The 18476-nt window shown below is 34.0% G+C and overlaps 1 protein-coding gene across 2 annotated transcripts in view; it reads left to right on the forward strand.

The window, feature by feature from the left end:
- LOC123678808 (5'-AMP-activated protein kinase subunit gamma-2) overlaps positions 1-18476 on the forward strand; it is a 140919-nt gene that overhangs the window by 35072 nt on the left and 87371 nt on the right. For both annotated transcript variants that reach the window (XM_045616038.1, XM_045616039.1), the window contains exon 5: positions 11056-11080. In XM_045616038.1, the coding sequence (XP_045471994.1) occupies positions 11056-11080 (25 nt within the window). The remainder of the gene's footprint in view (positions 1-11055; positions 11081-18476) is intronic.

Consider the following 18476-nt stretch of genomic DNA (forward strand, 5'->3'; position numbering starts at 1 on the left):
TTCTAACAGATATAAAACTTGCATCCATCAATTCAAACTTTATCCTAAAATTTAACAACCTTCCACTGAAGTGTCAACCGAATAATAACAGGTATAGAATCGATTTAGATGGCAATTAAACTTCAACGTTACCGGTGTTGCAAAGGATAGTATTTTCCAACATTAAATGAATCGATGATGACGACTTAAAATGAAACATATGACAGTTTTATTTATTGCAAAATTTCGTTTAACATTTATAAAATCCACGTGTTTTCGAGAAAAAACGAATACGAAATTTGCGTGCAGCTAGTGGTGAATCATAAAACTGCTAGAAATTGCGTACATATGCTGGGATCAATTTTGTTTTTTATCTCCCAACAGAATAATATGTAATTCATTTTTAGGGGTTTGGGAATTTTTTATGGTTTTGACGACGTTTTGCACGAAACTGGAAATTGGTATTCTAAATGTACAGGGTGGGCAAATTTCGATGTTTTAGCACTACAACTTTTGAACCAGAGGAGATAGACAAAATCTGATAGCCACTTCTCGATCTCTTTTTCTGAGAAACTAACAAGGGTAGTATTCATTTTTGGCCACCTTCTTTTGTTTTCGAGTTATAAGCGAAAATTGGAAAAATGGCGATATCGAAAAACATTTATATCTCCGCTAAAACTGATGATAGAGCTCTGAAATTAAAACATTATACAGGCACTTTTTTACGTAGAATCCAGTGGCGTGCTCGTATTTCCAAAAGGGTTCTTAATTACGAAGCTATGACCCAAAGTTATGTTTTTTCAAATAGGAACACTAAATTTTTGTGTCATTTTCTGAAAGATTGATTTTTCCTGATTTCAAAAATATATAACATCGTATGATTCGTATCAAAATAAATAACAGAAAATGGTCAAAAACCTTTTTTTACTTAAGAGTCTCAATATTTCTATGGTTTCAACTGTTGATGAGCCTTTCTATAACAAGAGCAGTGTCCTTCCGTCAATCTGATTATTTCTATGCTTTTCACTTATTTCTACAAAATTCGAATCTATATTTATTTTATACAAATAGTTTCGAAAAGATAAACGAACTTGGAAAAAGTTTCCTAGGTAGCTTGAACACAGTTTCAAATATTCATCTATTGAAATAACGAGAAGAGGTGTCGACTGTGCATTGTGCAATTGTTATCATTATTAGGTTGAATATTATTTCTTGTTTGTCCCTTCGTAATTAATATGTTGAGTTCAATCATATATGCATTGTTTCATATGCTGTTTAAAATGGATTGGTACTTGTGCGTATTGATTCTGGAGACCTATGTAAATAATCTCCTGATACATGCATCTCAATACAACTCTTTACTTTGAAAAATTCGATCTTGTGGTTTCTCCGTTATTTCCAAATCAATTTTTAGATAAAAAATTTATAAAACATATCTAGATTCGAATTTTGTAGAAATAAGTGAAAAGCATAGAAATAATCAGATTGGCGGAAGGACACTGCTCTTGTTATAGAAAGCTCAATTTTTCTGTGTTCATCAACAGTTGAAACCATAGAAATATTGAGACTCTTAGGTGAAAAGAGGTTTTTGGCCATTTTCTATTATTTATATTGATCCGAATCATACGATGTTATATATTTTTGAAATCAGGAAAAATCAATCTTTCAGAAAATGACACAAAAATTTAGTGTTCCTATTTGAAAAAACATAACTTTGGGTCATAGCTTCGTAATTAAGAACCCTTTTGGAAATACGAGCACGCCACTGGATTCTACGTAAAAAAGTGCCTGTATAATGTTTTAATTTCAGAGCTCTATCATCAGTTTTAGCGGAGATATAAATGTTTTTCGATATCGCCATTTTTCCAATTTTCGCTTATGACTCGAAAACAAAAGAAGGTGGCCAAAAATGAATACTACCCTTGTTAGTTTCTCAGAAAAAGAGATCGAGAAGTGGCTATCAGATTTTGTCTATCTCCTCTGGTTCAAAAGTTGTAGTACTAAAACATCGAAATTTGCCCACCCTGTACATGCAAAATCTCATCCTTCAGAGTAATAAACATAGATAGAGGAAGCATATGTCATTTTCAGTAAGCAAATTTTGTCCTCAACATGAACTATCAAATTTGACATAATGTGCGCGAAGATGAAAACATATCAGTGATACGATATTTCACTCAATTCGCGAGTTTCTTCACAAGGAACGTACTTCTTATGTCCCATTGTGAATCATCGTCCCTTATTAACTCAAAATATATTAAAATAAGTACCAAAATATATCAGAAATTCAGAAAAAAAAATTCAAGCGCGCCAAACTACGTGAAACAACATATGACACTAGGAGAGCAAAAGTTGCCAAATCTTGGATTTCAGCAGGTAGATATCGAAAATAATGAATATTCTGCTTATTATAAATTCGACAATTAAGAAAAATATCGGATTCCAAATATTCAAATTTGCATATTTAATCGGGAATCAATAAAATAAATATATTGCATTCAATATAATATACATTCATAACGATATGGTAAAATTGTGGATTTGAAAATATATCCCAATCCGACACGTAATCTAACCATGTTGGGGATCTGTAAAACTTTATGCTCCCTCTATCTATGTTCTTTACTCTATGTCTCATCCCGATCGTATCTATTGTTACGGCAATATTGAATATTTCTATTTCAATATTCTTCTCGATGGTTCTGATAATATAATCAGCTTGGAATTCTTATTTCATGATAACACTCAAAATGTCAACTCCGTTCATTTTCTGGTCACTGATATATTGAGTATTTCTTTTTCAATAATCTTATCGAATTTTCGATGGTTCTGATAATGTAATCATTTTGAATTTGTCATTACTTAGAGTAATATGATAGAGGGAGTATATCCAATTTTCACATGTCCCCAACATGGTTATAATATTATTAGATTATGTATGTTGTCGGATTGTGATATATTTTCATATCCACAATTTTACTATATCGTTATGAATGTGTATTATATCGAATGAAATATATTTCTCCAATTCTGTGGTTATTCCGTTCATTCTTCCACATCTTGTAGAACAAAATCGTGCGAGAATATATCAGAAACGCACAGTTTTCATGGTTATATTTTATTATTCTATGCTGGTACTCCGAACTTTCCGCCACGGCTTTATCTGTCAATTCATCAATTTGCCTTAAAGAAATCAGTTCTGCCAACCAACATTTTTCAATGCAAAAATCACTAAATTATATTTATGGAAATATTTCATTAATTTCAATGAAAATGCAATGAATTACAGAAAATAATGTATAATACTTGTACAGAAGGCTCATTCTACCACTCGTTCATTCCAAAACTCGCCACTTCGTGGCTCGTTTTTGAATTTTGAACTCGTGGAAGAATACCAATGCCTTCTGCACTTGTATTATAAATAACTATTATTTGAGTCATTCCTGATTAAATATGCAAATTTGAATATTTGGAATCCGATATTTTTCCTAATTGTTGAATTTATAGTTAGCAGAATTTTCTGCATCTATCTGCTGAAATCCAAGGTTTGGCAACTTTTGCTCTCCTAAAGTCATCCGTTGTTTCACATCGTTTGACGCGCTTGAAGTTTGTTTTCTAAATTTCTGATACTTTGAAATTTCAATTCTGGTCACAGAAATATTGGGTACTTGTCGATATTCCTCTTGAATTTTTTATGGTTCTGGTTACGCGATCCACATGAAATTTTGTGTTATTCTACCTTCACAAGCAGAATGTCATTAAAATTATCAGCAAATTAAAATTTGGTCCATATTTACGGAACCCCTAGTCAGATTTTGTCAATTTTTGAATACTTCCATTCAAAAGTTATCTTGTTAACTATCTTCACATGCAGAATGTCATTCCGAAAATTATCAGCAAAATAAAATTTGGTCTATATTTACGGAACCCCTAGACAGATTTTGCCTATTTTTGAAGTTTTCCATTCAAGAGTTATCTTGTTAACGATCGGACGAATAGACATAATTGAATCTGACAAAACGTTCCGTCATCGTCGAACCTTATCGTTTGAGACCATTCTCGGTTCAAAACTCGAAAAATAAAGACATTGTTACTAAATGAGGGAGCAATCTGTTTGGAGAACAAGCGCTCAAAAAAACACTACAAAGCAGGATCAGGAAACCGATCAATTTTCGCAAGAATACGAACACAATAGAGAATAGACACCCGAGCTACCTGATATTCATTTTGAATTTTTTTTCATGTGATTTTAGATAATCTGTGTTCACACATAAGTTAATTGACTATTGTTTGACATTTGCGGTATGTTCTTTGTATTTTGTGCAATATTTGGTTAATTATAAAGGTGACCTGAGTACAAGTCGACCATAAATTATATATATATATATATATATATATATATATATATATATTTTTTTGAATTAGAACCCTATTTTTATAATGAATTTTTTTTCGGAATTTCAGGCCCATTATTTAAAACACGCTGTGTTGAATTTTCTGGAATTCGAAAGTTTCACGACATTTCCAAATTCTTCTATTTCAAAAATGTTTCACGTTTAGAATATTATGAATAAGTCTAATGAACAAAATACTCACAATGCATATTTCAGTTTTTTTCGTATTTTTTTTCGAGATTTATTCCATCATCGACTCATTAGCCGTTCGGTTGAAAAAATATATTTGAGGAAAATAATTATACCATTATATGAAAACAATTATTATACTATGTTATGTTACATTAATACAGGGCTCTTATTGATATTTTAAAAATTATTTGGAATAATGGAACAGTTGAAACAGTTATTCAGAATTCAATAGTTGATCATATAAGAAAAGGAATTTTTTTCTAGAAAAGTATTTTCATTCCCACTGTGTAATTACATAGGAAAAATATTTAAGGTCACTATAAAATATCGAATGATAACATAAACCCAATTTTCAAAAATTAAGTACGCCCAGTTCACCAGAAACGTCTAATAAGCATTAGAACATTGGATTGAGACCTCTGCATTGTGACTTTTTTTATTTTAGATCATCATTAATGATTTTAACAGCTATCCTAATTATTTTGGAATAATAGTGTATTTTTTTCGAAGTGTTTGTGAAGGTCAATGAAATCTCACTTTGAGCTATTCAAAGCAATAACTTCTCCCATCAGGTATGAAGGAAATGAAGACCTTGACGTCTTTCTAATATCAAATGGATTAATATCAGTTATGATTTTAAAAACTTCAAGTTGTTTCAAATGTTTGCTTGTCTAACTAATATCGTAAATTTTTCTCCCGTCATAAGGAAGCGTTATTTATGCGGAGCAGCAAATTTATTTTTCCTAGATTAATTCCAGACAAGGAAATATTGGACCAGACTTGTAAATTAAAAAGTTTATGGTTCGAGACATATTTTTTCGACTAGGGTCGTTCAATTAACAGAATATTTTTTCCTCAAGGATGTTTCCTGTATCAAAACGATAATTAACAATTGTCTTCGAATGGTTTATTCCTTCGAATGTAATAAATAAAAAAACAAGTACGCGTGATTTCATTTTTTATGAGTTTCCGTGTAGAGATGACTGTTTTTATTGCTTGCGTATATGTACAGGGTGGGCAAATTTCGATGTTTTAGCAGTACAATTTTTAAACCAGAGGAGATAGACAAAATTTGTTACCCCATTCTCAGTCTTTTTTTCAGAGGAACTAACATGGGTAGTATTCATTTTTGGCCACCTTCTTTTATTTTCGAGTTATAAGCGAAAATTGGAAAAAAGGCGATATCGAAAAAAATTTATATCTCCGTTAATACGGACTGATAATAGAGCTCTTATATTAAAACATTATACAGGCCCTTTTTTACGTAGAATCCAGTAGCGTGCTCGTCTTTTCAGCAGGATTTCTAATTACGAAGCAGTGAACCAAAGTTATGTTTTTTTTAAATGAGAACCCCTTATTTCTGTGTCATTTTTTGAAAGCTCAATCTTTTCTGATTTCAAAAATATTTACCATCGTACGGTTTGTATCAATATAAATAATTGAAAATGGTCAAAAACCCTTTTTTCATCTAAGTGTCTCAATATTTCTATGATTTCAAATGTTGATGAACACAGAAAAATACAGACAAATCCTGGATATTTATGAGAATAATCTTCTAATGCGTGCATCTCATTACAACTCTCTCGATTGAAACAGTCGATCATGTGGATCTTTTCGTTATTTCCGAATCCTTTTTGAAATGAAAAATTTATAAAATATATGTATCTAGATTCAGATTTTTTTAGAATTTAGTAAAAAGCATAGAAATAATCAGATTAATGGAAGGACACTGCTCTTGTCATAGGAATCTCTAAATTGCTATGAAATATTGAGACTTTCAGGTAAAAAAGGTTTTTGATCATTTTCTATTATTTATATTGATTCATACCAAATATTGTTATATATTTTTGAAATTAGGGAAAATTAAGCTTTCCAAAAATGGCATAGAAATCTAGTGTTCCCATTTGAAAAAACATAACTTTGGGACATAGCTTCGTAATTGAAAACCCTTTTTAAAAGACGAGCACACCACTGGGTTCTACGTAAAAAAAGCCTGTATAATGTTTTAATTGCAGAGCTCTATCATCAATATTGGCGGAGATATAAATGTTTTTCGATATAGTCATTTTTCCAATTTTCGCTTATAACTCGAAAACAAAAGAAGGTGGCCAAAAAAGAATAATACCCTTGTTAGTTTCTCTGAAAAAGAGGCCGAGAATGGGGTATCAGATTTAGTCTATCTCCTCTGGTTTAAAAGTTGTAGTGCTAAAACATCGAAATTTGCCCACCCTGTACACTCAGGTGCAAAATAACGCAACAAGTTGATATTTGGTAAAATTTGAAGTCTCATAGTTTTCTTCGTGAATTGCTTAATTTCCGAAATTCTTTCAGTAAACTATTAGATAAAATTATTAATTTCAATTCGCATATTCAATATTTTGTTAAATGGTGGCCCATTAGTTACTATACAGGGTTACCCAGAAGTTTGTTGTTGAACTCTTATTTTAAAACATCATGTGAAATAATTTCGTGGTCAATTTTTTCAAATTACCAATGTCCATCAAGAACCTTCTCAACATTTTGTTTTTTGATTCATGGCTTCAACTCCACTAGTTTGAATAAAATTATCCCTGTGAAATTGTATGTGTGAAAAGTATACTGTCACCCCTAGTACAAAACATGAAATATGAAAGTCAATAAAAAACAAGGTGTTGCATAAGAAGAAACCTATTTTTAGTCATTTAGACTTTTTTTGGGACACACTGCGTATTTCCAAACAATTTGAGAATGTATCTCTAGTGGAGCCTAATGATACTGTGTCGAAAAATAATTCGAAAAATTTCAGCGCTTAACCGTAATGGTGTAACACCCTGTATAATTTTCAATTAAATGACATTGAAAGGATTGTGTTCTTTTTCTGATTTGAAGTAGATATTTGGTAGGATAGGAGGAAATAATGAATTATGGTCCAAAATGTTCGATGTTTTTTCCTCCTGTATAAGTAGCGGAAGAATGTATCAGACTCATTCGATACTATGTATCATAATTATAACTTATGTAACCGTAATTAATCCTAATATAATTCAAAGTCGACCTCAAGGAAATCGTTCTTCATGAAATTGAACCTGTGGGTAAAAAAAAGTAGTAGGTACAATTGTCATGCTGAAAGGCAAGCAGGCTTTCAGTTCTTATGTAGATGTTCGCGTCAATCAAATCAGTGGTTACTTGATAATATCGAGTACGGCGCTTGTACTTGGCCAGGCTGTGATAAAAATGAATTTCATTTGTCGAATTTCCATTTCGAATCAGGTGAAGAATTTTGTTTTGATTCTCGTGTTTTTGTTAAGAATAATTCGAATGACGCGATGTTAACATAATGCGGATACAATGACGTATTACTTCAATTGGTTGAAGAGTAAGAAGGAGATAGAGATACCAGGTTATGCGAAACCGAGGAGGCATTCTTTGGATCCCAAAAGTTTGGAAAGTTCTGGTGTACAGAGGATACGCTTTAGATACGACCAGCAACCACAGCAGCAGCAACAGCAGAAACAAGTAATGTGCAAAATTATTTTTGAAAATGTTTGTGAATTTTTGTTCTCAATGTGAATTGAACTGTTCTTATAAAGGGTATTTTTTTTAGAGCTATAGAACTTTAAATTGCAATAAAACAACGATGATTGACATGAATTTTATTTATCCGCAGGATAATCTTGTGGCATTACATTTTAAATATGATTTCTGGCATATGACCGCCACGGCTGGCTCGGATGTAGTCCAATCTGGACGTCCAATTTTCGATGACTTTTTCCAACATTTGTGGCCGTATATCGGCAATAACACGGCGAATGTTGCTTCCAAATGGTCAAGGGTTTGTGGCTTATCCGCATAGACCAATGACTTTACATAGCCCCACAGAAAGTAGTCTAGCGGTGTTAAATCTCAAGATCTTGGAGGTCAATTCACAGGTCCAAAACGTGAAATTAGGCGGTCACCAAACGTGTCTTTCAATAAATCGATTGTGGCACGAGCTGTGTGACATGTTGCGCCGTCTTGTTGGAACCACAGCTCCACCACAGTTTGTTATTTTGAAAATTTCATGGCAGTTCTAACAACAATCAAATTTTGTCTTTCTGTGTTACATTGCTGTACAACTTTGCTTTCGCCGTTTTTTTCCGAAATCTGGACTTCCCATTCCAACATTTCAAGTATGTCTTGACCATTTCCGCAACATGGGGTCGAGCATTGTCATGCTGTAAAATCACTTTATCATGTCTCTCGTTGTATTGCGACCATTTGTCTCTCAATGCTCGACTCAAACGCATTAATTTCGTTCAATGACAATCGCCTGTAATTGTTTCAGTCGGTTTTAATAACTCATAATACACTACGTCGAGCTGGTCCAACCAAATACTGAGCATGACGTTGGAAACGTGAATATTCGGTTTGGCCGTCGATGTGGAAGCATGGTCGGGATATCCCCATGATTTTCTGCGCTTGGGATTATTGTAATGAAACCATTTTTAGCCTCCAGTGACAACGCTATGGAGAAATCCCTTCCGTCTTTGCCTTGCATGCAGATGTACACAAGCAAACAAACGCCCTTCAACACTCCTAGGCTTAAACTCTTACGGCACCCAATTTCCTTGTTTCTGAATCATTCCCAAGACTTTCATGCGTTTTGGAATGGCTTGTTGCGTCACTCCCAATGACCTTGCCAATTCTTGTTGCGTTTGACATGAGTCTTGATCGAGTAATGCCCCCAATTCTGCATCTTCGAAAACCTTCTTTCTTTCACCCCTGGTCTTCGACGTCAAAATCAGCGTCCTTGAAGCGTGGAAACTATTCTCGGAACGTTCTTTCACTAACAGCGTTCTCACCATTCGTATTTGAGAGCATTCGATGAGCCTCAGCCGCAGATTACTCCATATTAAGCAGAAAATTAAAACAAGACAAATGACAAGAATTTGGCTCGTAAGCTGACATGTTCAATCGGGAATAACTTCATGAGGCAGGCACAAATCTACTAATATTTTGATGTCGTTATGCCTACAAATACCTAAGCTTATTGTATGACATCTATGATCTATTTATTTGGAAAGTTGTACACCTAATATATGAAACAATTCTACCCAATCATGTCAATATTACACTACTAATTGCATTCAGAGCAATTATCAAGCACCATAACAACACGAATGAATTTAACAACTTCATTCCAAATAATTTTCAAAACGTCACGTTTTGGCAATGTGTATGTTAAAAGTATAGCAAAGTATTATTGCGCTAATCAAAGAAAAATTCCCAGAAAAACAACATACAGTCACACCTATATTTGGGGAATATATGAGGATGTTTCGTAAGAAAAACATGTTTAACCATTTACACTTTTAGGTACTCTCTATATATTTCCAAAGAATTTGAGAACAATTGATACACCCTGTATATCATAAAGAAAAAACTGACCTAAAAAGCTCATAAACTTTCAATAATGCTAATAAACACGCATATCTGTTTGTCTATTTGAATCTCTCAATAAATGATTTCTATTTATTGGTCGATAAATTAACTTATGTCATTAGTCCATCATAAAAAACTACATGATTGCTCATGAATGAATAATAGTGGTAAACCCCTGTTATACAAAACGAATTCAACAAGTGGAATGGTACATCTTCATTATATTTTTAAGAATTCTAATGCGAAAATTTTCCATTGGTTTTTCATTTCAAGTAGGTAGGTATCCTACACTTTGTTTACTCGGAATTTAATATCAGATATTTGACATTAAGACAGCAAGAGAATGCTTTCAGCACCGAGTATATCTTATTATGACTTAATAAGTAGGTGCATGTAATTTATTTGCTTTTTCTGCAACTATAAGTTATCTTTAGCCAATGCAAAAAAGCACTGGGTTTAAGTAAACATGGACAATCTTAATCCTAATTGGGATGATGTATATAAATAATTATGCTATCGGAGAATTGATTCCAGATATAGAGGAGATATGTATCATTCAATGACTGATTATATGTATGGAATCAGTAATTTTGACCGTCATTTTGAAGATGATCATTATTGAAATGATCTTCTGTTTTAAATATTCCTGAATATCATTTCGTAAAACAATTATTTCATTCTCTTGAGGAGAATAAATTAGAAGAGGTTCAACTAGAGAATACTCTGTAAGAGATCCATCTTTCCAATTATTGTCAATATTCCCCTCTTTAGATAATTCCATATGTCTATATTTTCTATATTGAGTGGCATAGGTAGGTAACTAGGCAGGAGTGCTTTAGAAAAAAATCCGTTATATTAACTGATTTATTTATCTATAAAAAATGGTACCCATTGAGATTTTTGATAACTCTGAGTTAAAATAGAGTTTCCACATGTTTATTAACTTTATATGCAACTGGACAAAGCGCATCCACCATTTAAGACTTCAAATAAATATTAGGAATTCTCCTAATTTCTTGTGTCTCATTAATTTCTAATTGCTACTGTCGATATTGCATTCTCATTCTGACGATGTTTTTTTTTATTTCAGAAAGCTCATCAACTTCCTGGTGGTGGTAAGTACAGAATTCTTAATTCGTAATTGTAAAGATTCGGTACATAAACGCTAGATGGCAATACAGTTATCGTATCGCCTCATCGTATAAATTATTAATATTTTCAATTTGATTTATTTATTGCAGTTATTGGTGGAATAAAATAATGCCTTTCTTATATTCAGCTAATTTGCGATCGTCAATTCGTTCGAATGTATTAGGTGTAGTAAAAAGAAATCCATTATTTTTCCAATAGATGGCTTTAGTTATATGTATCTCGCGTTGTATGACACCGATCGGAACCCACTAGATAGCGTTAGAAAGATGACATCTTGTACTACAAAAACTCTTTTGACAGGTTTGCGATTAGTTGAAAAAGTTCAGTTTGAGCGCGCGTCAAAGATGGACTCTAGAAAAGAAAAAATACGAAAAGAAAAAATACTAGCGAGCCAGGCGGCTGAAAATGTGAATATTGTTTATGGTCCTGATACTGTAACAACCAATCACGTGCCATTTCGATTTTGTCGATTCCGTTCCAGTTATTTCGACGTCAAAAATGCATCACGCACTGAAAGGACAATTTTCGAAAATGCCGATAAAATCATAAACAATGTCGAATCCGACCGTCATGTAAACACTGTGTCGATTGTCAAGAGTTGAAGATTGCATAAAAAAATTTTGGAACCGTTTCCTTAAGGCTGGTCTCAAGAAGAAGCTCGATGTATGGGTACCACACGAGTTAACGCAAAAAACCTCATGGACCCAATCGCAACATAATCGATTCTACAGACCGAGATAATGGCTGTTTATGTATGCGCTCAGGAGTGTCTTAAAACGAAACTCAAGGGGGCGCATATCTACATCACCACGGATAGCCAAACCACGCTGAGATCCCTGGGATCGTGTTGCCAGGGGTCTCTGCTGACTTGGGAGTGCCGTCACACCATAAAGCAACTGGCCAGAGGAAATAAGGTGACTTTACTATGGGTACCAGGGCACTGTGGGGTTGAAGGAAATGAAAAAGCTGATGAACTTGCAAAAAGTGCATCAAGGTTAACACCTGCTGGACCTGAGCCTTTCTGTAGGCTAGGCAAAGACCAATATAAAGCTGCGGTCCTGCTATGGGAGTTGAACAACAGAATAATCCACTGGACTAACACTCCTAGACTTGTTCAGGCAAATAAATTCGTGACGATTTCACCTACCTACTCCAAAAAGCTCCTGAAGCTGTCACTAGCCGAGCTCCGGGTGATGGTGGGACTGCTGACGGGGCACTGTCGGTACAAACATCATTTATACCCTATGGGAAAGTCAGCAGACGAGATTTGCAAGCTCTGTGGATCGGAAGCAGAAACAGCCGAACACTTGGTATGCAAGTGTCCGGAGCTGGCTGGCCTAAAAACCATTCACATGGGTCAGCCGGTCCTGGATACCAGAGAGGTAACGGCTAAGGCACCTATGGAGGTTGTCAGTTTTATTAACGTCATTGACGACCTTCTTGGGTTTCTATGAATGAGTAGAGTAGAGAACAAAGGATCTGCATGGTCGCAGTTCCCGGAAGGTTTACCGAACCTAAACGACCCCAGTTCAAATAATAATAATAATAATGGGTACCACACAAGTTAACACTTAAAACCTCATGGACCTAATTTCCATCAGAGAATCGCTGCTGAATCACAACTAAATCAACCCATTTTTAAAGCGGTTGGTGACTGATGGTGAAAAGTAGATCAGTTGCGACAACATCAAGCAAAAACGGTAGTGGTCAGAATGCGATGAGCTGTGGAAACGGTGGCCAAGCTAGGATTAACGGCCAGGAAGATTTTGGTGTGTGTTTGCTAGGATTAGCAGGTAATTATCTACTATAAACTGCTCCCTTACGAAACAACTGTTTACTCAAAATTGTGCTGTCAACAATAGGACCAATAGGAGAGGAATTGTTCCATCGGGACAACGCCACACCACACGCAACTTGCCAGAAGCTCAGGAAGCTTAGCTTGGAGGTTCTTATGCATCCACCTTTTAGTCCGGACCTGGCACCAAGTGATTACCATCAATTCCTGTTCATGACGAACAATTTTGCTGGTGAAAAATTCGCTTCAATAGTAGCTTGTGAAAATTGACTGTCTCAATTTTTTGCCAATAGGAACGAGGACTTCTATGATAGAGACATAATGTCTATCGAAACAACAACAAGTTTTCGAACAAAACTATAACTATATAACTAAAGTAATTAAAACCTTGTTTTTCATGCAAACATAGGGGATTTATTTTTACTACACGACGATTATCTTCATCAGATTTCAATAAAAGAGAGCCTAAATCGAGGCCTAAATGCTTTTCCACTATGGTCCATCGATATCTTCATTGTTATGTGGTACATTATTTCTTCTGGAGCTCAAGATTAAAAAAGAACCATGAAACCTGAATTTTATGTAACTCTTAATTGTGGAAGATAATAACCTTAGATTTTGAACATTTAATTACGCGACCTCGAAAAACAATATTTTGACTGCAAACATCAAATAATAGTCTCTACGTTAATACAAACAGCTATAAAATCACTGATTGAATATTCAAGGCAAATAGTCGCTTATGTTTTTTCACTATCGCCTACAATTAAGTTCCAGTGATTTGTTTTTATTATGAATTATTGAATTCCATTCTATATGTAGAGAGGTGTTGTTGCTCTATAAATAATAACTACTTCGATTCTGTCACACTGGAAGAAATTATAGTTTAACTTAATATTCCATTCGGTTTAATAAAAAGGAATAATAAAATAAAAGTATATGACATATTTATTCGATATAACCTCAGAGTAATAAACATAGATAGGGGGAGCATACGTTATTTTCAGTGAGCAAACATGAACTATCAAATATGAGATGAAGCGCGCGGTAATGAAAACATATCAGTGATACGATAATTCAGTCAATTCGCGAGTTTCTCCACAAAGAACACACTTCTTATGTCCTATAGTGACTCAACGATTCATATCAACTCAAAATATATTGAAATAAATACCTAAATATATCAGAAATTCAGAAAACAAACTCCAAGCGCGCCAAACGATTTGAAACAACCGATGACACTAGGAGAGCAAAAGTTGCCAAACCTTGGATTTCAGCAGGTAGATACAGAAAATAACAAATATTCTGCTTATTATAAATTCGACAATTAGGAAAAATATCGGATTCCAAATATTCAAATTTGTATATTTAATTGGGAATCACTCAAATAATTATATTTCATATATTCATATAGTGATATAGCAAAATTGTGGATTAGAAAATATATCACAATCCGACAACGTAATCTAACCATGTTGGAAACATGTAAAAATTGCTTATACTCCTTCTATCTATGTTTAGTACTCTATGAATATTACTATTCACTTTAACTAATCTGTCATTTTGGCAGTGATTCTTAGAAAAACATCTCCTCACATTTTTTCGCTTGTCCTTGAAATCGAATACTAATATGAATTGATAACCCACAAAGAGATTCTGAAAAAAAATTTCCGTGTGCAGTGTTTATCAACATATTCATATTAGGACAAACTACACGCAAACAACAAGGTCAACGATATGAATGTACAGCATTATTGAATAATGATTTTCCGTTGGCTTTATATGAGCCAACTGGTAAATATTGCTTAATGAAGCTGCCCACGAGGATACAACAATATTGTCTATCAAGAGAGGCCACTTGAGTAGAGGATGCAGATTAATTCATTCTTCGACTCGCTTTTCCATTCAGAATAAGAGACCTTGTGGTCTTAGGTGGTCTTGAAACCTGTCAGTTTCGTTGATGTGTGAAATTCACCCAGTGATTTTTTCGAATTATGGTTATATATTTTTTTAATAACCCCGTATATGACTTAAAGTTCGGTAGTTAAGAGGGATTACCACCTCGTGGCTTTCCACGTGTCAATCAAACATTAGGTATCCGTTCATTTTCCCATTGGCGCTCCCTCGATGACCAAACTTTGTAAGGTGAACGAAGTTGTACATTCACTTTATCTTCCTTCCCTTTACGAAGAATATAAGTAGAAGTCAGCATTGTACGACGGTCGTTTATTTTTTCAATTATTATAGTTTTACCTCTTTTGTAATGATATTTTATAGATTTTTTTCGCGAATAGTTTAAAAATAGATCGGTGCTTTGTACATAGAACATATCAACAATTCTTTTGCAAAAAACGGAAAATAACCAACTATTTTTTCATTCTTAAATTAAAAATATTGTCATTCTAAAATATAGATTATTGTGTGGAGAAATTATGTGAAAACTCCATAAAAATCGGTGGTTCTAATAGGAAAATTCTATGATTTCATTTCGAATTAAGCAGCCACGTGTTGATATTGCAAAATTTCTGGATTTTTAAGTTATGCAGATTTATTTGAGAATAAACATATATTTTTTTAATTATTTATTACAAACAGTGAATAAGAAAATTTCATGATCTTTAAAATTCTGATATTCAAATATAGAAAGTGCCATTAGAATTATTTTATTGTTGGGGTCTCTACTTGATGCAAATTCACTTCATATGGAAAATAAGGAATGAATAAACTTCAATTTCCTCTTTTCCTTATAATGGGTGTTTTTTAAAAGCTTGGGAACTTTAAATTATGATATAAGACAGAAATATTATTGCAATTAATTTTTATTACTATAATCTGATAGATTATATTTATTTATTTATCTTTCAATTTGGAAAAGTTGTTCTTGCATTAAACGATTTATGCTGAATTGCCAAACTTTATTGAACAGAAAAGTCAACACAGTTTGACATTCTTATAGAGTAATACCTAAACATAGATAGAGGGCGTATATGCAATTTTCACATGTCCCCATGATGGTTATATTACTTTGTCGGATTGTGATATATTTTCAAATCCACAATTTCCCTATATCGTTATGAATGTATATTATATTGAATGAAATATATTTATTCGATTGATTCCCGATTAAATATGCAAATTTGAATACTTGGAATCCGATTTTTTTCCTAATTGTCGAATTTATAATGAGCAAATATTTATTGTTTTCTGTATCTACCTGCTGAAATCCAAGGTTTGGCAACTTTTGCTCTCCTAATGTCATCGGTTGTTTCACGTCGTTTGGCGCGGTTGAAGTTTGTTTTCTGAATTTCTGATATATTTAGGTATTTATTTCAATATATTTTGAGTTGATAAGAAACGTTTATTCACTATGGGACATAAGAATTGCGTTCTTTGTGCAGACAATCGCGAATTGAGTGGAATATCGTATTACTGATATGTTTTCATTTCCGCGCGCTTCATGTCAAATTTGCTAGATCCTGTTGGGGACAAAATTTGCTTACAGAAAATGACATATGCTCCCTCTAACCATGTTCAATACTCTGAGGACATTCTCAACTGTGAATTGTTAGGCATACAGCTTAAAAAAACCCGTTCTATGTGTTGTTGTTATTTACTTATTTAACGTCAACCTGGGATGTGACTAGCAAGTGAAACCACAAAGTTGGTGCAACAGACTTGATTTGTCAACCGTGCCAGATAATGCCTCGATATCGCGCATAAACAAAGTGCGCCTAGCTTCTCCAGAAATGGGTCAACATTGCATCAGTAGAACTGTTGCGTAAATCCTGACGTCATAGTCTATCTATCGATCGCCCTATGTCGGTGTAAGCGGAAGACGAGCCCCCAAAATAAATTCCCTGGTTTGCTTGCTACATGCAACTGCGCTTGCCAAAGCTCAAGGTGCCTCGTTGAGATGCTGCTCATATTATTTCATTGCCGTTGCAATTTTGGTTTATTATTCGCAATAATGAAAATTTCTGAAGGGGGGTTTTAGTATCCATAAAAATGTTCGTTGTTTATGTTTTAGAATATATAGCAGGGCTTTCATGGCCGAACTGTATACTTTAAATTGTGAAATAACGCCTTCCGACTAAATCCAAACCGATAAATAAGGTTCACCATAATAATAATAATATTCACTCATACATGTAACAGTTAAGTAGCACATGCATAAATAATTGCCATCAAAAAAGTAATATTCTTGAACTACACATATAAAATTGATAATATGTCGAGTAATATGTATACTTAAAATATTGCAAGATAAAGGGTGTTTTTTTTAGAGCTTTAGAACTTTAAATTGCAATAAAACAACGATGGATTATTCGATTGACATGAATTTTATTTATCCGCAAGGTAATCTTGTGGCATTACATTTTAAATATGATTTCTCTAATTCTGTGGTTATTCCGTTCATTCTTCCACATCTTGTAGAACAAAATCGTGCGAGAATATATCAGAAACGCACAGTTTTCATGGTTATATTTCATTATTATATGTTGGTACTCCGAGCTTTCTGCCACGGCTTTATCTGTCAATTCATCAATTTGCCTTGAAGAAATCAGTTCTGCCAACCAAAATTTTTCAATACAAAAATCACTAAATGATATTTATGGAAATATTTCATTAATTTCAATAAAAATGAAATGAATTACAGAAAATAATGTATAATACTCGTACAGAAGGCTCATTCTACCACTCGTTCATTTAAAAACTCGCCACTTCGTGGCTCGTTTTTGAATTTTGAACTCGTGGAAGAATATCAATGCCTTCTGCACTTGTATTATAAATAACTATTCTGGCATATGACCACCACGGCTGGCTCGGATATAGTCCAATCAGGACGTCCAATTTTCGATTACTTTTTCCAACATTAGTGGCCGTATATCGGCAATAACACGGCGAATGTTGTCTTCCAAATGGTCAAGGGTTTGTGGCTTATCTGCATAGACCAATGACTTTACATAGCCCCACAGAAAGTAGTCTAGCGGTGTTAAATCATAAGATCTTGGAGGCCAATTCACAGGTCCAATTAGTGAAATTAGGCGGTCACCAAACGTGTCTTTCAATAAATCGATTGTGGCACGAGCTGTGTGACATGTTGCGCCGTCTTGTTGAAACCACATCTCCTGGACATCATGGTTGTTCAATTCAGGAATGAAAAAGTTAGTAATCATGGCTCTATACCGATCACCATTGACTGTAACGTTCTAGCCATCATCGTTTTTGAAGATGTACGGACCAATGATTCCACCAGCCCATAAAGCGCACCAAACAGTCAGTTTTTCTGGATGTAACGGTGTTTCGACATACACTTGAGGAATAGCTTCACTCCAAATGCGGCAGTTTTGTTTGTTGACGTAGCCATTCAACCAGAAGTGCGCTTCATCGCTAAACAAAATAAAATGGACGTAGTGCGCGATACGTATTCCGCACAGAACCATTATTTTCGAAATAAAATTGCACTATTTGCAAGCGTTGTTCAGGCGTGAGTCTATTCATGATGAATTGCCTAACCAAACTGAGAATAAATCACTTGACAGCTGTTAAATTGGTCGCCATCT

The sequence above is a fragment of the Harmonia axyridis genome, chromosome 4 (assembly GCF_914767665.1).
Source record: "Harmonia axyridis chromosome 4, icHarAxyr1.1, whole genome shotgun sequence".
Classification (NCBI taxonomy): domain Eukaryota; kingdom Metazoa; phylum Arthropoda; class Insecta; order Coleoptera; family Coccinellidae; genus Harmonia; species Harmonia axyridis.